At 49.9% G+C, this 25832-nt stretch overlaps 1 protein-coding gene across 2 annotated transcripts; it reads right to left on the bottom strand.

Moving 5' to 3' along the window:
• Positions 1-267: 267 nt before the first annotated feature.
• On the bottom strand, positions 268-25832 carry SYNM (synemin). 2 transcript variants are annotated; one of them, XM_061179992.1, is made up of 5 exons: positions 24921-25832; positions 17076-17200; positions 6280-6350; positions 1909-4319; positions 268-987 (listed from the first exon to the last, which is right to left on the bottom strand). In XM_061179992.1, the coding sequence occupies exons 1-5, from the start codon at positions 25728-25730 to the stop codon at positions 649-651; spliced, it is 3756 nt and encodes a 1251-aa protein (XP_061035975.1). In that variant the 5' UTR covers positions 25731-25832; the 3' UTR covers positions 268-648. The 2 variants fall into 2 exon arrangements, with proteins under 2 accessions (XP_061035975.1, XP_061035973.1); XM_061179990.1 differs by having other exon boundaries at positions 268-4319.

Here is a 25832-nt window from a genome sequence, read left to right as displayed (position 1 = left end):
GAGCTGTCCTCTCCATAAATAAAATACTATATTATTTAAATTTCTGCACATAGAAAGCAATTCATTCAAGTCTTTAAATGAATTTAACTCTATGACAAATAACTTTTTCCTAAGATGAAATCATTTAGTTTTTTTTTTTAATCTGCTTATTTCCTATGATTTCTTTTTGAAAAGACTTTGGAAAGAGAAAAATGTATTCATTTTTCCCCTAAAATGTTAGTTTACTATTTCATGTTAGCACATGCAAATAAAATTTACTCTTAAATATATTACTTTAATCTCATTACCATTTAGGCATCTTACCTAGATATAGTTTCAAACAGATGTGAGGCATTTCTGTGACCTGGTGCAAGAATGGTAGAGTAGAAAGAAAACTCCAGAACAAGGAACTTTTAAGACTAAAAAGATAAAAAATATTTTTGTCAAAGTTCCAACTCAATAAAATTCCAAAGCCTTTTAAGGCATGAATTAGTTTGAAATCTTTACGGATTATCAAGTAAATCGACATTGCCTGGAGCACTCTTTAAAGAAAGTAAAAAAGGGGGGAGGTTTTAATAAAGAGCGCGCCTCCCTCCCCTAAAGTAAGTAAAGGCCTTTGTGTGTCGGTATGTTACCAAGTAAGATGGCATTTAAAACAAAATATGTTTATCAAAACCAGTGTCCCTCATTCTCCTCCTCCTGATTGTCTAGATAGAGGAGGGCAACCTTCTTTTCATCTGAAATCACTGACCTTTGGTCTACCATCCTCTGCAGCTGCACCATCTTATCAAACTCAGCCTGCTCCTTGCCCTTTTCCCCAGGGGCCTGGTGTCTGTCCCCAGCAGAGCCCTGAAAGCTCACGCCAGCTGCCAGGTCATTCCTACTGCTGGCATCTCTCCAAGCATCACGGTCAGACACACTATGAGCTTCTGCTTCCGTCCCTGCGGGGAAGAGGACTGTGGCCTCTTGGGTCCAGCGGGGGGTCGTCTCTACGTTACTCACGTCCATCTGAAAGGTAAACGAAGTTTCTTTGGGCCCCAGGGCAACATGCCTCAGTGTTCTGCCACTGTCTGCGACCTCGCCTACCTCAGGGGAGTCCACCGAACCAGCAAGTGCAAATGTTTTGGAAATGGGTCCATGGAAGACAACGTGTGCAGAGGTGTTGGTTTCTGCAGGACCCAGCTGAATATGCCTAAAGGATCTGCTCACACCTGATGTCGCTTCTGCCCCTGACGTGTCTCCTGAACTAGGCTCCTGAGGCGATTCAGAAACGGCCCTTTGGAAGGTGCTCTTTTCAGTCATCAGGATTTTCCTACCCACAGTGTAACTACTGGTGGCCTGGGTCACATCTGCCGAGCCCTCTCTGTGGGCTTTGCTTTCTGAGTCGCTAAATTCCGAGGGTGGGGGAACTATCTGCTCGGTGCCTTGATGCCTCTGAGGCACGGTCTTGATGTGCCTGATGGATGTGCCATTCCCTGACCACGCTTCCGTGTGCACAGAAGCTTCTCTGACACCCAACTCCATTCTGTCTGAAAGGGGGGCTGTGAGCTGGATCTGCTCACTGAACCCCTCCCTGGGGCCTAACTGAAGGTGCTTCACAGAAGTCTGGGTACCCGCTGACTCTTCTGTTGAAAAATAATCACCAACCTTCCCTGCCTCAGAAGCGGGAGCCTGAAAAATAATTTCCCTCTTAGAATGAAATTGTTGGGAGCCAAATGGGCTGTGCCTCCCCGATCTGTCAGGATCTGTGGAAAGCTCTGCCGGGCCAGGCTCTTCTGAGTCCCCGGCCCCCGGACAGGGAGGGTCAGGCCCTGGGAAGAAGACTTCTTTGGACAATTGACTTTGATCGGGACCCAACGTAAGATGCCTTGCAGACAAGCTGGCTCCCGCCGAGCTTGCTGCCCAACTCAGGTCACCTTCCCCACTTACCTCCACCACCTGGGCGGCGGGTCCTTTGGGTGAGACTTGCTCAGTCCTCCAAGTTCCAGGGGGCTCTCTTTGAACGTGCCTCACAGACTGACTGACGTCCTCCAGCACATGTGACTGGGCAAAGCCCCTTGGGCTGGTGACTTCCACGGTGGCCGACATGGGGCCCTGGGAAGTGACCAACTCCGTGCGGGGAGAGGCCCGGCCGGCGTCGGCCTCCTCACCAGAGGGGCTGTACAGCTCCTGGGTGGCCCAGCGCTTGAAGCCGTGGCTGGCAGCCGGGGCCTCCACTCTGGCCTCCCCATCTGGGCTGCCAGGGGCAGGGCTGTGCCGCCTAGCCAGGCCGTCTCGTACCACCGACTCCACGGCCTTCTCGATCTCACCCGCTTCATCCCTGCTCAGCTCCTCCAGGTCTAACTGATCGGCATCCACCGTCTGCGAGAGGTTGACTTCGGCCACTAAGGTCACAGCCCCGCCACCCGCGGTCTGGACTTTCTTTACATCAACGGAAACACCCCCAGGCCCGCCCTGACCCTCTCCGGTGAAGGCGGACAGCTCTTCCTTCATGCGCTCCGGAAGGCTCTCCTCCAGCTGCTCAATCACTTCCACCAGCTGGTGCCTGGGCTCCTTGAAGCCTCCCTTAATGGATGTGTGGAGTTCATGTGGTATTTTAATTTCCTTTTCAATGACTATGGGTTCAGCATGAAATTCACCACTTCTCGCTTGTCCTTTCCAGTGAGTAGAACCCATGTCCCCCTCCAGGGATGCTTCTGGAACATCCAGTGGCTTCACAACCTTCTCTCCCAATGCATCGTCCCCCTCCATTCTTCTCCGAGAACCTGGCACAATTTCATCTTGCCAGGAGTACCTGATGGTGGATTCCTCCTCGATGTGGATCTGCCCGTACACAGAGCCTTCAACTCTCTCGTGGCCACCAGGGTATTCGTCCGGAGTCGACACCAAATAACTCTGCTCTCCCTCCAAGTCACCTGCCTCCGTCACTTCTTCAAAGTGAGTTATGTTCTCTTGGGGCTGCCTGGTCTTTTGACCTTCATTCGCTGAGCACGTGGTATCTGTTTCTCTGTAAACTTCCTCCTCAACAACAAGCCCCTTGGAGCCCGAAGACACGTCATCGACCTCCTCCACTTCGAATGGTGTAGAAAACTCATCCGCTTTCTCGCCACTGACATAGCTCACGGGCTCTTCGATGATCTCCACGTTGACAACCTTTGCTCTCCCCTCTCTCCCCTTCAGACCAAGATTGATTATATCTCCGATCAAATGCTCAGCTGATTTTCCTTTCAGCTTCACCTCCTTAGCATCCTTGCTTAACAGGTAGTCCAGGCCAGCTTCATCTGAAATGTCGACCTCTTCAGTCAGTTTTGACTCCACGACTAACTCAGTCTTTGTTTGCCTGTCACCGGGAAGCTCTTTCCTGTCCACGTAAGTGACTTTTGTGTCTGGAAAAGAATCAGCAGATGCTTCTGTCTCAGGAGAGTGGGTAAACTGCTTCAGGATACTGGAAACGATGTTCTCAGCTATGGTTTCAGTCATGGAATTACCTTTCAGAGAGCCTGCAGTGTCGCTGGTGCCCAGCCTGAGCCCTGCCTCTCTCGTTTCCACCCCTCTATGTGTTCCATCACCAGCATCCTTCTTTAGGGGTGTCTGGAGACCTTGGGGGACCGCCTCTGCTGTGCTGTCCTGGGATACTTCTAGACTGATCGGTATCTCTCTCTCCCTCACACTTTTCTCCAGTGACTCCTCCTTTGCCTTTTCCTTCATTTGCTGGCTTTCTCTCTTTCTTGCTTCTTTATCTAACTTTGTAAGTTCTTCCCACCTTAAGTTTCTCTCCTCTGAAGCCTTCTCTTTAGAATCAAACATTTTCTCTTCTCGCTTTGTTTGGATGGTTCCCGGTCTGTTTCTCTCCTGCTCCCTTGTGGCTTTAGCTTCCATTTTCTTTCCCAAAATGATGGTCCTCTCATTTGACCAAGTGCTCTCGGAAGCACCTGCCGCCACATTGTCCCGGCATTCTTGGTAGGACTCTTGGGCAACGGCGGACTCTTTGGCTAAATTAGTGGGGGAGCCCTTTATACCTTCGGTTTTTGGTCTATCAGGGAATGTTTTCACTTGAGCTTCAGTATTTCTTAAAAGACCAGGGGTTGGAGAGAAAGTTCTGAAGTTGGTTTGACTGCTGGCAGTTTTTTCATAAGAGTTTTCCTGCGGGGTAGTGATAAAGGAAGAGTATCTGGAGCCCAGGAAGTCTCTTCTGGCAGCGTTTCTAACAGCCGTCTGAGAACGTGGCGCCAGGCTGTGATTGAAGCTCGCCGAATGTGCTTTCTGCCTTGGAAACAGATTTCTTTCATTTTCCCTCTGTAATACTGAGGTGGTATATTGATAGGACTTGTTTCTGAATTCTGTAGAAATTGAACAGTGCATTAAAATGATAGTCATCATTACCTTTTTTCATCTTAAAAGCATCACCACAGATCAAATCCCATCCCATCATAATATACACTATTACCACAAGAGGGTCATTATAAATGAGATATTTTCAACCTCCAAATTATTTTTTTCTGGTAGTTTAAAGAAACCTATGACAATAAAATATAGCCCTACGAATGCTTCCACACAACACTTTTCTCCAATTACTGATCTTAAAATATTCATGCATCTTAAATATATCAAACGTGTGATCATAAAGCATGGCATGTGTGCCAGAGACGTTAGGGCTGCTATTTATGTGGCAGAAATTTCACAATTTGGAATCCTTCATTTCCACTTTTCGAGATAACTTTATTTTACTGATTAGCAGAGAAGAGCTTCAAAATTACTACAGAGTACATAAATACTAAACACTGAATGGCATAACCCTTCCACCTTTTACTATTTTTCATTTAATTGCCATGTTGGGCCAACAAATATTGAAGAATTTAACTTTTTTTTTTTTAATTCCTGATTTCTTCTATTTTTATACTTTTTTTTTTTTTTTTTTTTTACAAACATTTCATTTGAAAAGGTGCCAAAGCAGGAAGCCAACCAATCACCAATACTACAATCTGTCTTAATGTCATGGTCCTGGGGTTGGGAGGCAGTCCATGGGGCTTCCTGCTTTGCTCTGGACCATCCGCAGACATGCTACCCAGGGTACCTACTCTTAGGGGTGGCAGCTGGTGGCAGGAATGTGGCCGGGCCAGGAGCATCATCCACCCTGCAGGCACCCCTCTGTGCCCACCCACACCCATCTGCTGAGCTGGGCAGAGGCTTCTCGCCCCCTGGGTCTCCCCCACGGCAGCCAACCAACCTTACTCTCAAATTCAAAAGCAAACTTGCTGGACACTAAGACCAAATCCCTTCCAGTCACAGATGACTGGAACCAAAATTATTCTGAACCCAGTGACCTGTCAATCTGTGAAGTGTCTAATAGGGATGTTGTTTTTGAAAATAAAGATGGGGAGTGTTATTTTTTTAAAAACTACCACCTATCCAGATTGACTGTTATAATCACATTCTCCTGACAGCAGTAACCAGTACATACATGTAATCCCAATGTACCATGATTTTGAACATGGCAACACTCATGGAGCCTGAAACTACACAGAGTAAGGTGTATACAGAACATACTGCACATAATGTAATCTACCCTTGCTTAGCCAGAAAGCTTTTTAAGGTTTTACAGGACTGGGAAAACTTTTAAAAAAAAAGTTATCCTACAGGTTCTCCGGGTCTTTCCGATGAACATTAACTCTCTAATGTCAGTTCTGCAGCAACAGGAAGTACGGGCTTTGTGCTGCAGCTTTTGGCCCGAACTGAGGCTGACTTCAGGGCACTAGGTGACACTGCCGCTCACATCACCCTGAGCTGCCCATGCAAACCTAGGCTGGTGGAAACAGTGTAATCCTTCCCACCTCTCCCGCAGGTAGGGTCACGAGTTCCAGTGTTGATTGCCTGCTGTACAAAGTAATACCTCCCTAGGTTTGGGTTAAGGCTGTAAGTCTTTGGTCTGTAAAGGGTGTTCCCTCCACAGGGTGTGATAAACAAATCCATGTCCACCTCTCACCCTTCACATTTCCCAGCTTTCCATCAGCCCTCTCCTCCCTCAGGACGTTGGGTAGGAAGCACCCTCAAACACTGGCTAGATGAACAAATGAGTTAATGAAGCCCTTTCCCACACAATTTCATTTGCATTATTATTGAAACTATGGCCCATTAAATAAAATCTATTTGATACTTGAGAGGGACAAATGACAGGTATCTGAAAACTCTTATCTAACCCCAATTCTTCCAGATAATGATGCTTTACTCTTTATCCATGGAATGAACCTGCTCAGATAGACAGCATCTTAATGTTAAATGATAAGCTTTCCTTATATTTACCTTGTGGCACATTTTCAATGCGCTCAGTCAAGATCTGTATCTCCGGATTACTTTCTCCTTCCAGTAAGGCTCTGTAAAAATTATTTTTAAAAAACTCATTAGGAAATAAAAGACAAGAAGGGCCTCTGTTAGCTGTCAATCTGGTCAATGATACACTGTCACAGTGTCATGTGTCTGCAGATGCTGCACCACTGGGATGCAAGCCCACCCCAGCAGACCTGGCTGGAGAGAGCGTCTATCAGCTAAATGAACAAAATGAGGGGGCCAGGGCTTCAGAAGGACTGGAGAGCCAAGGCCTTCTAGAAAACCCTTCCAAACCCAGGGCATGGAGGAGGAGGAGACAGAGGGATGTGGGCCCAGGAAGGGAGGTCGGGGGTCTGGCTTCCCTGGGAAGCAAGGAAGGGCCCATGCCTGGCAGGTCACCCTGGGCTACAGGGACCCAAAACAATTACTACTACCCCACTGGGGTCTCTCTGGAGTCACAGGTCAGGGGCTGACTAAGGGCAGAATAAGGACTGACATTTGTTTGTAAATAAGGCAGCCAGACGGCATCTGCAGTTTTCATACTGGGTTCCATGGGGACATCTTAGAGAGGAAAAAAGAGGAGAGATGGAAAGGGCAGGCATAAGAGGAGAAGGAAGAGCTGCAGACCACGCCCCTCCACCACCAAGGCCCCCAGGGGTCTCATTCCAGGCAGCATCCAGTTATCTCCTCTGATAAAATAGCAAAATGCACTGGACTAGGTGGTTTCTTTGGCCATGTCTAGCTCCCAAAGTGTAAAACTCTAGAGTCTTCATTAAGTTGTTATTCACGTCTATGACTCAGAGCCCTGAGGAGAGAGCAGAGGTCAGGCCCCATAGCCCCAGCACACCGCAGTGGGTCAGTGCGGGATATCCATCGTTTGGAGACCCTAGGACGTGGGCTGCTGCGGGCACAACAGTTGTTCAGTTGCTAGGGTAACGTGTGAGGTCACTAATGTCAGTTCCAAGAAATATACTGCATGTGGCAAAGGGCAAGCAGAAGTGGGGCCCACTTGGAAATGCTGATCTGACCACTGAGAGCCAGGCAGCCAAAGAGGGAAGGGACGCTGGAGCCGGGTGGGGACTCTCGGATCAGGCAGACCAGGGCCAAGTTCTATTCCCACTGATGCAAACGCAATGATTCCCACAAATGCGAGAACCCTGTGGGCAGGTGGAAGAGAGCAAGGAGGCCCCCCTGAGGAAAAAGCAAAGACGGGTGAGAGGGATTCCAGTCCAGGTGTGCACGGGAGGGTTCTCCTGCAAGCTGCGACTACGGCGTGCATGTGTGGACGCAGGAAGCCGAGGGGCCGCGTCCAGAGCCCTGCCCTCCACGCCAGGCGAGAGCCAGGAAACAGGACACCAGCCCATTAATCCCACACCCTCATGACCAAGCATGTTAGGTTCCAGGAACACAAATAGCTTCCACTGCCGAGAAAATCCCGAGGTCTGTATAGAATAAAAGGAACACTTTCAAGGTAAAAGTCAGCCTGGGAGGGTCTGTGCCCCAGGATGACAGTAGCAGGAAAGGTAGCATCCTACAGCTAAAGGTCCACGGGGGGCTACTGAGAAGCCAAGTCCTATTTCAGATCTTCCCTCTGCCTGCTTGGGAGGAAGCCTCAGGTACCACAGGGCTCCCACGCTAGCTGCCCAAGTCAGGACAGAAAGTGCTTGCAGGGCATCCAGGTCAGCAGAGAACTGATGACTGGGGCAGGGGTGGGGGTGGGGGGCGGTCAGGATAAAGAAGATCCTCTTGGGGGAAAAACTTCTTCCCTCTCCCCTCAAAGGGGAATGGTTTTGCTTCTCTTTCAGGGAAAATCCAAACCATCACCAAACTTTTACTGAGTTCAGGACCCTGAGTCAGGTAATATCGTTCCTAGGAGGGGGCACCAGACCCCGAGGGGTGACACAGCACTAATGCTCCTGTGCCCAAGGCCTTCACCAGCCCTAAGACTGAGCACCAAGCAGGCTCTAACCCTCCCCTCTATCTCACCAAGTCCTCCTGGCAACCCCACACTGGGCCGACGATGGGCATCCTGGCCCTACAGGTAAGCAGACTGGAGTGCAGGCCTGCACTCATCAGCGAGAGAAAGGGAGCCCAGGCCTGGGCACTCAGCCGCCCCTGCAAGCTTCCTGGGCCTCCCTGCGGGGCCAGAGATGGTGCCATTTCACATACATTTTAGAACAAATCCTGCAGACAGACCCTCCAGACCATATTAATGAAAGCAGATCCAACATCTCTTGGTGATTTCAATCAAAATGTCCCTACAGGGAAGAGCAGCAGCTCCCACTAGGGAAGAACTCAGGTCCACAGTGACTCCTCCTCCCAGTGGCTGGTCCAACAGGCAGGAGCCACCTTCTCCACCTGGGCGCCCAGCACAGGGCCTCACAGGCATGCTGAGACACTGGTCCCTGAATCCATGCCTTTACGAACCCCCCCCCCCACAATGACACATGACATCCCGTCTGCACCAGCACAGCTCACGAGACTACATGGCAGAGGCATAAACAAAACCCCTGGGGCAAGGCCAAAAAGGGTCAATTCCCTCAAAAGCTCTCAAAGGAACGTTTTTAAGGAACAGACTCGTACAACTTTAAGGAGCAGGTCAAGCGTTCTCTGGTTATTTGGGGAGCGGTGGAAGGAAACTGCCTGGGACCCACAGTGCCAGTGAGAAATGCCAACCGCTTGAATCATGGGCTATAAGTGAACTTCTCACACAGGCCCACAGGTTGGCAGCCTCTCGAGAGGCAGGAAAACAAGCAAACATGTGCTGGAAAACCAGGTCCCTGGCCTCATTAAGGTGGCGGAGACAAGCCCACAAGTTGGAAGGGAGCTCTAATGCGGCCCCTGGCTGGGTGCCAGGCCCTAACAGACCACCCATGGGCCAGCCAGCAGTGGGGCTCCCGTCTGGGACAGATTATCCTGATGGCAGCTCAGGGCACATCTGCTGTTGCTCCGCACAGTGGGCACAAGGCGGCCACCCTGCACGCCCACCAGAAACAGGGACAAGCGTCAGGGAGGAGGGAGAGTCGGAGGATGTTTCCAGAAGCAATGCCAGTGGGGGAGCCTGCCTGGTCCTGGGTGGAGGGATGTTTCACGTGGTGCTTCCTGGCAAAACGCAGGCTGTGGGAGGAAAAGGGGGAGGGGCTGGGAGAAGGAGCTTCCCTGGGCCCCAGCTCCAGAGAGGACAGGGGACTGCCTGTCACTCTAGACTGGGGACTGGAGGGGGAAGGGAGGAGAGAGGGGCAGAAGTCCATCCACAGGACCAGCATCACCATCTGGTTTGGAAAGGGTCTGTCCCAAGCACAGGCATGTGAAAGACAACAAGGAGGCAGTGGTGCCAGGCAGCCTCTGGTCATTCCCTCTGTGCTCAGGATGAAATCACATAAGGAAAGCCCATTTGTCAATTCCAGAGACAGAAAAAAAAAAGACTGACATAAAGAATAAGATTACTAATAAAGCAGAAAGAGGAAGCACAGGAAGTGGTTAACAGAGAAACCTCCAGAATCAGGTTGCCTGGATTCAAATCCTGCCACTTCCTAGTCCTATGACCTTGGGCAAGCCGCTCAAACCCTCTGTGGCTCAGTTTCCCCATTTCTGAAACAGGGAGCACTCACAGGTTTGTGGTGGTAATTAATAAAGTGATTGGAAAGTTCTTGCGACAATGGCTGTCACAGAATATGTGCTCAATAAATATCAGCCATCATCATCATCATCATCTACATCATCTTCTACTGACCTCAGAAGAAAGGTGATTTTCCATTAACCAAAGTAGTTCAAGAAGGGAAGAGATTCTGGATTACCTAAAGTCATGGTTAACTGAGGGCTAATTCATTTACGCAATGATGTGGGTAAGGCTAACAACCAAATGTATCCGTTGATCCTAATTATCTATCCTTAAAACTACAAGATTTTATTAACTTCAAATTTTTCACCTAATAACCAGGTAAGTCTCAGTGCTAACACATTTTTATAGGTTTTCCCCAAAATAGGATTCAACTTTAAAAAAACAAAATGGGGACTTCCCTGGTGGTGCAGTGGTTAAGAATCCGCCTGCCAATGCAGGGGACACGGGTTCGAGCCCTGGTCCAGGAAGATCCCACATGCCGCGGAGCAACTAGGCCCGTGCGCCACAACTACTGAGCCTGCGCTCTACAGCCTGTGAGCCACAACTACTGAGCCCACGTGCCACAACTACTGAGCCCACGTGCCACAACTACTGAAGCCCACGCGCCTAGAGCCCGCGCTTCAAAACAAGAGAAGCCACTGCAATGAGAAGCCCGCGCGCTGCAACGAAGAGTAGCCCCCGCTCGCCGCAACTAGAGAAAGCCCGCACGCAGCAACGAAGACCCAATGCAGCCAAAAATAAATTAATTAATTTTTTAAAAATGTATTTCTTCAAGAACTTGAGAACTTCCCAAGAAATGTTCTCCTTTGAACAGAAACATAAAAAGGTACAGGTGATCTTAAAAACAATGGAGCAAACAGAAACATCATTAAAATGATGAAATTAGCAATGTTAAGCGTTATCTGTACTGCTTCATTAGCAGTCTAAACCTAGAGACTGAATATTCTCAGTTAAAACCCGCCACCTCTGCCCACTGCCATCAGAAAGAGGAAAGGGGGGCTCTGCACGTCCTCCCCCAGCACAGACATACAAAGAAACTAACCTTTAAAAGGACTTTGCCATAAAGTCCCCAGGCAGGAAACCTTTGCACTACATTTTCGTATCTGGCCAGGCAAGACTCCCTTTAGTGTTTTTTGTCTGAGAAATCCTCTGGCCCTGCTTTCCATTTTTTCAGGTAAAACTTAGAATTGTTATATTCTCCACCCCCAAAACATAAAAAACAAAGCCTCTTTTTAAATTTTGATGGAGATTTCATCATCTGTCCCCCAGATAAGAAATCCAGGATGGGCCCCTTCTTACCCTCAGTTTTGTGGTTTCCGGACTCAGTTTATTCCTGGGTTATTTTTGCATTTTTTGTTCCAATTTTGACTATCTTTTTTTTTCCAGTATATTTTCTAACAGCTTACTCCTGATGATTGGGTTCTGTTCTCTTTTTTGGGGGGGGGGGGGGAATGAGGGCGGGAGTGCTCTATTTATTTTTTAACTGTGTTTCTGCAAGTTCTCAATCTATAGCTTTTGGGCTTGATCTTTATGTCAGCAGTAGAGGGGTTTGGGACATGGTGGGTTCTGAATACTCTCAGTTTCACCATCTTCAGATTATACACTAAGTCTGAATAAGCCCACTGAGCCCTCTCCACCTGCTTTGTGGAAAGGGCTCAGTGTGTGGTGGTCTAGTTTACAAGACTGTGTGCCCAGTAGCATGTCTGCCCACGTTCCTACCCAGAAACCTCCTGCTCCCGGCCCCTCCATCACTGCCCCCACCAGCCCTGAGCAGAGGCTCCCTCGGGTACCTACCTATGTCAGGTCCCAAATCTCTGACCACCACATGCACCTCCCGAGGCCTCCGACCCCACCCACAGACACACATACCCCTTCCACCCCAGGCCCAGACCCTCCTGCACTCCACCTGCCAGCAGCTGGCTCCCCTCTCCTCGGCTTTGGCCCCGGGACCGCCCCATCTCAGTGGCCTGGCAATGGAGGCCCCTGCAATCTGCCTCCTTCCAGGCCTCTGCTGACTCATCTTGCATTCTCCTTCCTCCACTTATTTTCTTATCCTGACTTGTGCACCTGGAGCTCCTTCCTGACACCTTTCTGCCAGTCCAATTCCTATTCCCCACTTTCCCTGCCCCTTCAAGGCCCAACTCAAATCCCACATCCCTTGAAAATCTCTCTTAAATACCTCGGCCTGAAGCTCTCCATTCCTTCTCCTAACCATCTTTATCAAACTCTGTTCATTGGCAGTAAACCATGTACAGTATTTTCTTGGAACATGCATACTGTTACTTTAACATCTTGTTTGACTTTTCACCTAACCATACTTCTCCCTCCCTCCTCCCATGCCACCCCCCACTTCCCACCTCCCCCTCTTCTATGTCTGTTCAAATCTCTGCCATCCTTCAAGACCCAGATCAATCTCATCTCCCTCTAGAAACCTTCCCTGATTCTCACAACTCCCTTCTGATTCCAGAAAACTTGCACTTGTGTGTCTTGGGGGACGTGTCTTGTTTCCTATGGTGTAGGAGGCTACCTCAGTCCGCGCAGCCTTATCCACAGCACACGATCCTCAGCACCCGGCCGCAAGCTTCTGAGCCCCTCTGAGCAGTCATCACACCCTGCATGCCGAGCATCTCCAGAGCAGCCTGAGAGCACAAACCCCACCAAGCTCACAAAACATGGCTTCACGGGTGTGGCTCTTATCCACCCAACATACATGGCCCTCAATGACAGCCCCCAAAACCAAGCTGCCCAGGGACGCCCGAATGCTTGGCATTGCCACAGATGCCATGCTAGGTCAGTCCTCAGGTCCTCGCCCGGGCTGCCCCCTCTGCCTGGAAAGCCCTTCCCACATGGTCTCTTCCTGGCTGCCCTTGCTACAAGACTTGGCACTGCCTCTTCCAGGAAGCCTGCTCTGCACACTCCATCAGCCCCCCACAGCACCAGCCCCCCACTCAGCCTGCCTATCCTTTGTCTTGTCCTCTAGGCTGCTATGAGACAGGCTTAGCGCTTTCTGGATGCCCGTGGGCTGCTCTGCAAACAGTAGTGTGCACACAAATCACCTGGGATCTTGTGACAAGGCAACTTTGATTAGTAGGTCTGGGATGGGCCCAAGGTTTCCCACAAGTTTGAGATGCCTAGTGTTGCCGACACTATGGGTCTGCAGGCCCCTGTGAGCAAGGCCCTGGACCAGTGTTTCTCTTCCCTGGACGCATCTGACCATCATCCTCGGAGCTTTAGCACTACCATGCCTGGGACCACCCTGTGCCAATCTAATGGGAATATCTAAACTGGGTCCAGGAGCCAATGCTTCATCAGCTTCTCCCGGTGATGCCCACGTGCAGATGCAGCTGAGAACCACGCCCTGTCCTGTTTCTGAGAATCTCCCCCTTCATCACTCAGCCCCTCGTATAATAAGCACTCACACGTCAGGAAAAACCTCGAGATGACATGTCAGGCGGATAAGCATCTCCAGCCCCACATGACACCACTGGAGACAGGCAGACAAGAGCAAGCACAACTGTGCCAGCCTGTCTTCTCCCACACTTCCCCTTCTCTCAGCATCCTCAGCCCCAGCCCAGCCCCACAGCTTCTGCCCATCATCACCTGCAATGTGGGAGCAAAGGGCTCATTCTCACATTCACCTGCCAGGCCAGGCGCCACGGTCTCCCTGGCCACCAACTGGCCAACTTAGTTTTGGTGAAATCCTCCAGTCTTAGACTCTGAGGTTTGCTTTGTTTTAATTTTATTATTTTGTTAAATTATATATTTACGTATAAACTGTAAGTCTGGGCTTCCCTGGTGGCGCAGTGGTTGAGAATCTGCCTGCCAATGCAGGGGACACGGGTTCGAGCCCTGGTCTGGGAAGATCCCACATGCCACGGAGCAACTAGGCCCGTGAGCCACAACTACTGAGCCTGCGCATCTGGAGCCTGTGCTCCGCAACAAGAGAGGCCACGATAGTGAGAGGCCCGCGCACCGCGATGAAGAGTGGCCCCCGCTTGCCGCAACTAGAGAAAGCCCTAGCACAGAAACGAAGACCCTACATAGCAATCAATCAATCAATCAATAAATCTTTAAAAAAAAAAAAAAAAAAAGAACAAACTGTAAGTCTATCCCTATTAATTATGAGTTGCACCATTTTATTATTACCTTAACGTTTCTTCTTTAAGGTTACCGGAAAGGGCCAAATATCTGGGTTTGGAAGGACTCACGATACTTGAGACCTGGCCTCAGCACAGCCCACAGAGTCCAGCTGTGCTGTGATGTGCTTTCACCTTTCCAGAGCCACAGCCCTTCTCTTCCATGTGTGGTGTGTGAGCAGTGGCTCACACACCTCACATGTCTGTCTGAGCAGTGCTAGAGGAGTGGCCACTTCGGGGAAACACAACCTCAGCCACGGCAGGCGAAGCAATGCCTGCCGCAACACTGGCCACCTCAGCCCCTCTGGACAGGGCTGGTGAGCAGTCACACTGCACGGGACCCTGGAACGTGGTCCCCACGGAGCTGACTGTCCCTGCCGCCCTCAAGAGAGGCAGGGTGTGGGAAGAAGGTCAACTTCCCGGAGATGGAGGGTCGAGGTTTGTAAAGATCAAATGGGCACTTGTGAAGAGGAATTTTCATACCTGGCCTCAGAATTTGGGCAGCAGCACAAAGTACTGAAAGAATCATGTAAGACATGGCAAGCGTTTATCTTCAGGACACTTATCAGTGATAAAAAATGCTAGGCTTTTGGCTGATACAAAGAAACAGGTCACATTCTACCGCCTGTACGTCTTTTAGACCTGCGGGCATCTCCCAGACTCAATCCTAAGCACTGGAGGGCAGGGGGGCGGCAACAGTTCCAACCACAGAGGCTGGGGTCTGGAGCTGGGCAGGGCCGGGCATATGCAGGCTCCTGGGCTGGGCTCCCTATTTTCCCCACGCAAACTTGGACTTCAGGAAGGCACACAGTGAAAACAATCACTCACTTCCCAGAAAGGACTGATGCTTCCTAGACTCCTAGGAGACAGCCAAGTCAATCCCTAAGTGAGTTAAAGAAACGCCCGGCCACAGACAGGAGTAAACTCTGTCCCTGCTGACATGAGCGAAAAAGGCTCGCGACCAAGAGAAAAGCTAGAAAAAGCTAAGCCTTGAGAAAGCTAAGCTGGTAGGGTTGTGAACACCTACCAGAGAGGTAAGGCCCTGGCCTCTCAGGCAAGATGCCCACCTGTGCCCTCTGACTTTTCATGACAGAGAACTGGGGGCAGGACAAAGCGAGGAAGGAAAGGGCTCAAAATCCCGGAGAGATGAGGCATAAAATCAAAGTCTCCTGACTCCAACCCAGAGAACTTTTACAAAAAGGAAACAGGAAGATCCAACTGCCTCTGTAGAGAAAAGACCTCACCTGACACCAGGTGTCACCTAACGGGCACAGATGTGGGTTTTCTAGGCTGACCCAGCATCCGCTCTAGAACGATGCCTGGTTTGGGGTACCTCCCACCAGAATCTCAGTCCATGTGACTCATAGGAAGCTGACCCCTTTCAAGCACTTCGTTCCCCCAGCCAAGGATGGGCACGTGACCCAGCAGAGCCAGAGGGGGTCCAGGAGTCCTGCTAGGACGGTGGGAAAGAGCCCCCTCCTCTGACCACAGGATTGGGGGTTTCAAGGACAAAAGCCTGGAGCTGCTTGGGGCCCCTCCTGCCACTGTGGGGGCAGAGCAAGGAAGGAGGGGCCAGAGAAGGCAGAGACAGCCTGCCAACAACCCCATCCGGGCACCTGAACCTACCATGCCCAAAAGTAAGGACTTTTTCAGTTATATGAGTAATAAATGCCTTTTTTGACTTGAGCCAGTCTGAGAAGGGCTTCTGTCACTTGCAAGTGAAAAAAATCCTAATGCTTCCTTCCCCCAAATAAAGCACGACTGTTTTGAAGTTTTCCTTATTAGTAAAGCTTAGCTTATCTCACTCAGCATTTGTTTCAGTACCCTACCAATTTAATTTTGCAATTGTTCACCCCATGAGATTTCCAAGAAGATTGTGGAGATGGACTTTGGGAAAGACAGGCTGGCAAGTGCCTCCTCTCCCCTCCCCCATGCCCTGACTAGCATCCCTTCTGCAGGACTCAGGCTACGTAGCTCCCAGAGCAGGGACCCAGCAAGGCCCCCACCAGCTTGGCCCTAGGACCATCCCTCAATTCAGCCAGAGGCTCCTCCAAGGGCTGCCATGCTCGGTGGGTAAGGCACAGGCTCCTCAGCAGCCTGGATCCCTGCTTCCAGGCCCCTTCCCTCACCTGCAAAAGGGGTGTGGTGTGTCCACCACCAGAGAGTGACTATGGGCAGTGAGCAGCTGCGAAGGACTTACCACTGCGTCCGGCAGGCAGTAAGGGCTCAGTAACGTTGGCCACCATGATCATTCTCACAAGTGGGGAAACTGGGTCCCTAAAATTCCTTCCATTGTAAGTGTCTGAGATCTGGGTCCCTCGGTACCAGTCCTCACCAATCAGGAAAGCCGCAAGGTGAGGGGTGCCACCTCAGCCAGAGATGGCTCACCCCCGGGGGGCAGGAAGGGGGCACCGAGGGCAAGCGCCACTCTGTGACCCACAGGCCCCTCCAGGGATACCGGGCCATGTCCTCTGCCCCTTTGAGGGCTCTGTGACTGTTTCATCTGGCTTGGTCAAATTCAAGTCAACATCTTGATAAACAAAGCCAGTCGCCTGCAGTGCCATGCTGATCTTTGGGCAGAGACGCAGTACTTCAAGGCCAAATCCCTGTAGACAGAGTCAGAGCCCTGGGATTTGAAGCAACAGCACAACAGGCAGATGGACTCAGACCTTCGGGGTTCAAGTCCCGGTACCCACCTTTCTAGCACTGTAACTAACACAGCACCTAATCCCTAGGATCCGAGGAGTTGATGTGTGTAAAGCTCTTCACCAGTTCCCAGGACACACGCAAACAGCAGGCAAGGGTGCAAAACTTGGCTACTCCCACCATCAGGGGATGCCTGCTCCGTGATCTGAGCGTGGCCCCACTCCTCCTTCCCTCTCTGGCCCTGGACGCCTCACTTGGCCACACCAGGGCTGCTCTCTGCTGTCACAAAGCCACAGCCACTCCACGGAGGCTGCAGGGACTTTCACACTGCCAGCCTCAGCTTGGTGGACTCAGCGCAGCATCCTTACCTGTAGGTTGCCACCTCCAGACTGAGGTCAGTCTTCACCTGCACGAGCTCCTGATAGTCCCGCAGCCGGTCAGCCATGGCCAAGGTAAGGGCTGCCTTCTCATCCTCCAGGCAGGCGACCTTTCTCTAAAGAGAACAGAAGGTTTTGGGATCAGAGGACTGGAGCTTTGCTGGGTTGAACTTAAGGTACCAAGAGCTCAGGACACAAAAAGAGATGAAAAACCTCCAAGTTTATTAAAAATGCAGTCATTGCAAGGATGATTTTTATTTATTTTTTTATAAATTTATTTATTTATTTTTGGCTGTGTTGGGTCTTCGTTGCTGCATGTGGGCTTTCTCCAGTTGCGGTGAGCGGGGGCTACTCTTCGTTGCGGTGTGCAGGCTTCTCATTGTGGTGGCTTCTCTTGTCGCGAAGCAAGGGCTCTCGGCGTGTGGGGTTCAGTAGTTGTGGCTCACGGGCTCTAAAGCGCAGGCTCAGTAGTTGTGGCGCACGGGCTTAGTTGCTCCGCGGCATGTGGGATCTTCCCGGACTAGGGCTTGAACCCGTGTCCCCTGCAATGGCAGGCATATTCTTAACCACTGCACCACCAGGGAAGTCCCAAGGATGATTTTTAAATACTATATTTCTCCCACCTGGAAGGTTTCTTTTTTTTTTAATCAGCGCATAAGGAAGATGTGGCTAGGACACGGGCTTCTCTTTTCATTCTCCCTAATAATAATGAATGCTTGTAAAGCATCTCTACAGCTCAGACATCAGTCAGCTTAGGGAAGTCAATATATGACACTAGTGAAGTAAGATGCTATTTAAAATAGGCCAAGACTAGGGAATTCCCTGGTGGTACAGTGGTAAAGAATCCACCTTACAATGCAGGGGACGCGTGTTCTATCCCTGGTCAGGGAACTAAGATCCCACATGCCGCGGGACAACTAAGCCCATGCACCACAACTACTGAGCTCGCGAGTCTCAACTAGAGAGCTTTCATGCCACAAACTACAGAGCCCACGCACTCTGGAACCCGCGTACCACAACTACAGAGCCCACACGCCCTGGAGCCTGCGTGCCACAACTATAGAGAGAAAATACGCATGCCACAACTAGAGAGAAGCCCACACACCCCAACGAAAGATCCCGCATGCCTCAACGAAGATCCCACATGCCGCAACTAAGACCCAACACAGCCAAAAATAAATTAAAAATAAATAAATAATGAATAAATCTTTTTAAAATAAAAAATAAAGAGAAGTTTAAAATAAATAAATAAATAAATAAAATAAGGCAAGACTAGAAAGCAGGGGTTTTACTATATTTAAAACAGAACTTACTCAGATCTGAAACAGAATTTCCCCCATACTCATGATACAGAGTTCTTTGTTTCACCTAGAAAAGCTACTTTAAAATCATCTGGGAAGAAAAGTTATGTTAATGTGACAAGAATATATTCTGGGCATAAATGTCAAAAGTCAGACCTGGATATAAACTTTTATGACTGTTCTCGTGTAGTTTAATAAGTGCTCCCCGGGCACGTGTTCACATCGCCCCCATAGCACTTCCGCTCCCTCCTGGTTAATTGCATCTGTCCATGTCCCACTCCCCCCACCTCCCACCCCCCCGGCTGGGAGGCACTGCAAGGCACAGCCTGTCGCTGCCTCATGCATCCCCCCAGCCCCCGCCTCTAGAAAAATGCCCTTCACATGCAAGTCACACAGCACGCAACCGGTGAACTAGATTTAAAATGAAATGATCAAGATAATATTACCCTCCTCAAAATGTACTGTTTTCTTTTTTTTTAAATAAATGTATTTATTTTTATTTTATTTATTTATTTATTTTTGACTGCGTTGGATCTTTGTTGCTGCACACGGGCTTTCTCTCGTTGCAGTGAGTGGGAACTACTCTTTCGTTGTGGTGGGCATGCTTCTCATTGCGGTGGCTTCTCTTGTTGCAAAACACGGGCTCTAGGCATGCAGGCTTCAGTAGTTGTGGCACGAGGGCTCAGCAGTTATGGCTCACAGGCTCTAGAGCACAGGCTCAGCAGTTGTGGCGCATGGGCTTAGCTGCTCTGTGGCATGTGGGATCTTCCCAGACCAGGGATTGAACCCGTGTCCCCTGCATTGGCAGGTGGATTCTTAACCACTGTGCCACCAGGGAAGTCCCCAAAATGTACTATTTTCAATCGACAATATAGTTTAATTAATAAACACAATGGCTTCATTTGTACCATTTTACAGTTTTGCCCTACTCTGCATTACAGTTTTATATAACATTTTATAGTTATGCTGGGGAACAGTTAACTGAACAAATATTTAAACTTTGAATAAGTCCATATACTTTAACTTTTGGTTTGCAATGAAATGTAGCATTATTCCTGAATACAATTAACAGGCTACATTTTTAGACATTTATTTTTGTGGAATTTAAAAATTATAAGACAACGGGAGAAGGAATCTATTTTCATTTCTCATGTAATCCCTCCACCAAAGGCACCTGGCAATATGCTGGCGGTCCAAAGTAAATATGTAATGTCTATGAAACTAAGGAATGAATGTAACTAAGTCCCACACTGGATTTACCATCTAAGAAGATGCATGAATGATCAGCATGTAAATAATTCTGCTTCTCATAGCAGTTCTATATATCTAAGCTAATAATTGTTGCTAGGTTCTTTTTGTTTATACAAAGTATGCTAAAAACAAAAACTGAAGCCACTTAGCTTTTAAAGCAAAGGAGTAAATTTAAAAACCGCTAGCTAGTATCTCAGGGTGGGTAAGTGTAAACACCCTCCAAAACTGGCATTATAAATAGATAAAGAGGTCCATCAAAGCAGACCATTGGCCAGTCTTGATTTAAGTGACAGTTGCCAGAATTTAGTCACAACATTCACACATTCTATAGTTAAGTCTCAGTGTTAAAAGCCTATGTTCCCCCATTTTAGAGGGAGTATAAACTCAGGTACAAGGTTACAGTATAAAATGTTCTGTAAACATAAATATATGACTCCTTCCTACTACAGGAAATTCTACCTAAATATTAAAATCTGACAATGTGTAGTAATGCCTTCTTCACAAAAAAGTTTGATTGCTGTTAAAATGCTTAGAAAAAAAAAATCAAACATATTCAATTCTCTAACTACAAGCCTCCTAAGCAGGTCAAGATCTCCCAGCCATGCCAAGGAGGTAACACGAAGATTCTCTCCCTCCTGGGGGTGCAGAACATTTCTGCACCCCGCAAAATAAGAGGAGGAAAATCAAACTGTGTTTAAGTTAAAATAAGTGCAGTTCCAACCACATTCCCATGTGAGTCAACTCTTCCTAAACTGTCAAAGGAAAATTCGTTGACTTTTGGAAGCAGGAATATAAGAATTATTGGCTCCCAACAGTCTTCACAGAAATTGTAACCGATCCTGCTGGTTGAATAAAGCTTCAGACTTGGCCTCCACTTCTCCAGAAGTTTTCAAACTGTGGGCCAAGCCAAGGCACTGGAGCCTGAGACACAGCAAATTCTAACCCAAGCAGGAGCAGTTTTGCCAAATGTTAGAGCTGGGGAGAAAGGTCACCTTTCTAGTTGCTATTTAGAGAACGTTTGAGCAGCATCACAACTGGTGATGAAATGTAGGCTACACCAGGGAAAGCATGCTGCCCTCATTGTCCAAAGAATTCACTTTCTCTTAACCAAACTTGAGCAGCTCCTTGCTGAACAAGTCACCCAGACACAACAGGAAGAGCTTGCAAGTGTCACGGTCACGCACTGAGAATCTTGAACGTTAGAGCGCTCGAGGGAATTTAAATTCTGTGATAACCTCATTTAGATGCAAAAACTAGATGTGTTTGTTAATAACAAGCATTGATTGGATGCTAAGTGTTTATAGCTCTGGCTCATACAACACCCTGAACTCCAGACCCATCATTTATGTTACAAGACCAGGTGGGTATCTCAGAGGCATTTCAAACTGAAATCTGCTCTCCCATCCAAGCCTGCCTTCCTGCACCACCCCGCTTCCTCCAGCTGCTCAGGCCCCAGGCCCTGGAGCGGACTTGATTTCTCCCTCTCTCTCCCACCACATCCAATCCATCCACAAACCCCATGGGCTTCAACTTCAGGGTAGATTCCTGCCTCTGCCCTTCGCTGCTGCCCCTGGCCCAAGCCTCCAGCACCTACTGCCTTGACGGTGGCAAGTGTCTCCTAAAGAGGTCTCCCTACTCCCACACGTGCCCCACACAGTCTATGTGTATCACAGCAGCCAGGGAGATTCCATGAAGACACGGGTCACCACCCGCCTCTGCGCAGAGCCCTCCAGCGACTTCCCACGCACTCAGAGCCGAAGCCCAGGTCCTGTAGAGGCCACCTTCGCCCACTCGCCCCAGCCACACCCGCTCCTGAACACTGAACTGTTTCCACCTCCAGACCTGTGCAGTCAAGGACTTTCTCTGTTTTGTTTCTGTTATGCTCCCTGCTGTACCCCCAGCACTTAAGAGGCAAGCTTGGCACACCAAGTACTCAATGAATGAACTGAATGGGGATGCACCCTGTGGGCCATTTTCATTACCCCTAGTTCACAGATGGGGAAACGGAGACACAAACAGTGGCAGAGCCACAATTCAGACCCAGGTAGGGCAGCTAAACCAACTCCATTCCTATCGAAAGAAAGTTCTCATTCAGTCATGTCTTGGGGGCGTGGAAGCTGGCCACAGTCAGCCTTGAGGCTAAGAGTGCACTTTCACGAGCCAAAATCTCAATGTTTATGGGGTAAGGCTGGTGTAAATCACAAACATCTTACAGTTTTTGTCTGAAGCCCCTTCCTGCAGACTGGGAGACAGGGTGTATTAATTAGGCTTCAAGTGATCTGAACTATATATAAAATGCTGGGAACTTAGATGTCATTTCAGCAAACTTTTCTCTGGCAAATCTGAGGCGAGGGGCCTACAAGAGAGGTCTAAGGCATGTAGGCCATCTGGGAAGGCCCACTTTTCCCAGAAAGAGAGTCCTAGTGAGCATCTTTCCCCCTCAAGCTGCAGTGCCAGCCCAGAGCCTGGGCACTATGTGGGCATTCCTGCCTCCAGATGAGGGAGGGGGGGTTCCCACTAAACCGTATGGAACACGTTAAAAAGTAAATGAAAGACTTAACACTAAAACTATTCTGACAACAGCCAGCTGGAAGGGTCTGAAAGCATTTTAGGACTGTAGATTAACAGGCACCTCTGTGCTATCCCTTAGGAAGAACACTGATCATTGTTCTATGAAAGCAAACTGAATACTGGTTTAAAGTTCATCTTTAATAGAACAGATAGAAGAGAGGGAATATTGCCCAGTGGTTAGTTGCTCAGGCAATGGAGCATGAATCAAACCCAGGCTTAGCTACTTACTAACTAGGTGACCTATGGGCCTCAGTTTCATCATCTGTAAGATGGGGTAAATATTAGTACCCACCTCCTAAGACTGATGTAAGGACTGAGAGTGAATACACATGTGATGGGCTTGGTACCTCTGCTACCTGCCACACAAAAAGCTCTTGATAAAGGCTAACTCTTAGTAATGAAACTTTTATTACAGTAAATTAGTTAAATCAGGTTTTATGATATTTTCAGTCTCCCCAGGCTAAGCTTCTATAGAATCTGAAAACATCAGGGGCTTGGGGTTAAATCATCCATATTTACTCTTTAACAAAATATCTAGCATTTTTACACTTCTTAATATACTAATGCTTGGTATTGAGTCTTTTGGAATTCAACTTGAAATATGGTTGCTTTAAGGTAACTGGTGAAAGATTCAGGCTATGGACAAGGAAACATGCAGTACAATGAAACAGCCACAAATTGGAACTGAAATATATCCAAGTCCTTATAGACATTTTCCTTACTCTTTATTTTTAGGGGAAAGAAGCAAATTCCAATAGGAGAGATATCACTGGACAGGAGGGTGGGATCCTAGTTCTGGGGCAGGTGTGACCCCAGGGAAGTACCCTGGAGTCCCTGTGTTAAAAAAGGTGATTTTGAACGGCACTTCAGGTCCCCACCTGTCCTGGAATCAGAGGAACTCTGCTTTTATCTGTTTCATATCTGGCGGTGCACTTAAGAGTTAACTGCGGGGGAAAGGGTTCTGCTGCTAAAAAAGAACACTGAAACCAGAGCTTCCAGGTCCAAAATGAGCCAAGTGAGCTATGATGGCAAACGAATGGTGGGGATTTAGCCCACAAAACACGCCTCAAAGAAGCCTTTTCCAAACCTGCTTGCACAGCAGGGACCCTTGAGGTGGTAGCAGGGGTTCCCTACAAAGGGGTTCAGTGGGCAGTGAGTTTGGCAGGCACTTCTCTTTGGTTAAAAGCTCTGTGAAAGCTTACATTAAAGACACTTTTTAACTTTCACTCAACACAGAGCATGGGGCCCCATGGAACTGGCATCCCTGGCCACCATCATTGGAAAGGGAAGCGCTCTGGAGTCTAGAGTAAGCTCCGGAAATCAGCACATACTTCACCGGCCCCTCCCCTTGTCCCACCTACAACCCCAGCAGAAGGCTTTTGAAAATTATGAGGCAGAGGCCAAACAAAACTTATGATCCAAAAGATTAAATTCCAAACAACTTTGTACTGTATTGCTTTATATGATTCTCCATCCAGACTCCAGTTCTTTGAAGAGTGAAGCCCCAGTACAGTGCTAAGGACCAGGGGTAGTCAACAGATAACTGCTGATTATTTGTGGATGCCTGTGAGGTCACCACAGGCCTCTATGCCACAACTGCCATGTTTCCTTTACTTCTAATTTTTTAAAAAGGCACAGAATCACTCCAACACAAATTTTTAACTTGAAGTTACAAACTGTTCCCTTTAAAATATTTCTGAATTTGTGTGGATGTTGTCTTAAACTGTCATCCTAAGAACTGATGACAGCAGGATTTGGGAATACTTCCAATTCTGGCCCAGACTGGGCAAGACCAGGGCTAACCCTGGGACTGGATTGGGTGTACAGACAATAAATCCAGCCACAGGTGTCACCGTGTCTGTGTCAGAAGTCTGAGCTCTGCTTCTCTGAAACAGGAACTGTTTATATTACCTGTAATTGTAATAACATCCTGCCATAGGGACCTGCGTTACCACAGCTTTTACACAACCCAGAGATCGGACATCAGCTTGTACTGTGAGAAAAACATCTCTGATCTTAATGCTCTTCTCTGCATTAAGATTACTGCTCCTCCTAAGAACAAATGAGGCAGTGGCCCAGGGAGCCACCACCAGCTGCTTCCAACTGGGAAATCATCCTGGCAAAATAAAAACCGATTTGTAAAACCAGTTAAGTTTTCCCCAGGGGAGCCCTAGTGCCAACGGGGCTGCCATTCTGAACGGCTCACGATAAGGACTTGGCCATTGCCTAGAAATCTCCCAACACTGAGACTTGTCTGAGAAGTAAAGAGTTGTCACCTCTGGAAGTCACTTCTGGGGCTTCTTGGTTGACTTTTAAGTGAACTCGGTCTTCGAAACACAGGAAATTGAAAGAGAACCTAGAGCTTGAGGGGGTCATTTGTCAGGATGCACCCAGTCATGCCAAGGGCCAAAGAAATTGACAACCAAACAGGACGGCAGGGACGGGTCTATCCAGCGGGACCTGCCACTTGGCACTCGCCCACTGAGTTGAAGGGCCAGGGGTGGCGAGATGCCGGGACCCTGAGGCCCCACTGCAGAGCAGGGCGGTCCCTTCGGCGCCTGGGTCCCCACCGGCACCCTCTGGGCCGGCCCCGCCCGTGGGCGACGTCGCGCCTGGCACGAACGAGCCGTGGTCCGGGGAGCCCCACCGCTCCCCCGCGGCCCCCACCCGCAGGGCGCGTGGGCCTGGGCTGGGGGCTTCCCAGCGCACTGACCTGCCGCTCCTCTGCCCGCAGCTCGTACGCCTCGCGCACCCACAGCAGCTCATCCTCCAGCAGCCCCCGCAGCTGCTCCATCTCGAGCGCCTCACGCCGCAGCGCCTCCGCCTCCTGCGCGTACAGCCGCGTCTCCTCCTCGGCCTCGCGCCGGCTCTCCTGGCCGCGCCGCAGCGCCTCCTCCAGCTCGCGCACCTCGCCCTCGTACAGCTGCACAGTCTCCCGCCACGACTCGGCCACAAGCAGCGCGTAGCCGTTGTGGACCTCCCGCATGCGCGGCGGGGGCGCGGTGGGGCCGCCAGCGCGGGCGCGGTAGCGCAGGGTCAGGCCGGCGACGCGCGCGCGCAGCTCCCGCAGGTCGCGTTCGTGGGCTTCGTCTAGGCCGCGGCGCTCGGCCTGCAGCGAGCCCAGCAACGCCTCGAGGGCGGCGCGCGCGCCCAACTCCTCCTGCAGCTCCCACCGCTGCGCGTCCAGCTCGGCGTCCAGGCGGCCGCGGGCTGCGCGTGCCTCCTCGCCCAGCAGCTGCAGCTCCTGCAGCTCGCGCCGCAGCGCGTCGCGCTCGCCCTCGGCCAGCGCTGTGGCCCAGCTCAGTTCGTCTAGCTGCTGCCGCAGGCTGCGCGCCTCCTTGGCGAAGCGGGCTTGCGCCTCGGCCCACAGGCCCTCGTACCCACGCCGGCCGCGCAGCTCCTCCTCCAGGAGCAGGTTTTCGCGCTCCAGCTCCCGTACCCGGCACACGTAGTCGTACAGCCGGACGTTGAGCTCCTGCAGCTCGGCCTTCTCGGAGCCCGTTTGCAGCCGCCAGGACAGCATCTTGATGGTGTGCGGGTCTCTCCCAGCCGGCCGGTTCCCTCCTACCCTGGTCTTGTCCCCTCTGCTGTGCCTCTCCGGCCCCGCCGCTACTCCGGAGGCCCG

Source organism: Eubalaena glacialis, chromosome 2 (assembly GCF_028564815.1).
Source record: "Eubalaena glacialis isolate mEubGla1 chromosome 2, mEubGla1.1.hap2.+ XY, whole genome shotgun sequence".
Classification (NCBI taxonomy): Eukaryota; Metazoa; Chordata; class Mammalia; order Artiodactyla; family Balaenidae; genus Eubalaena; species Eubalaena glacialis.
This window is presented reverse-complemented; position numbering and strand designations above follow the sequence as displayed.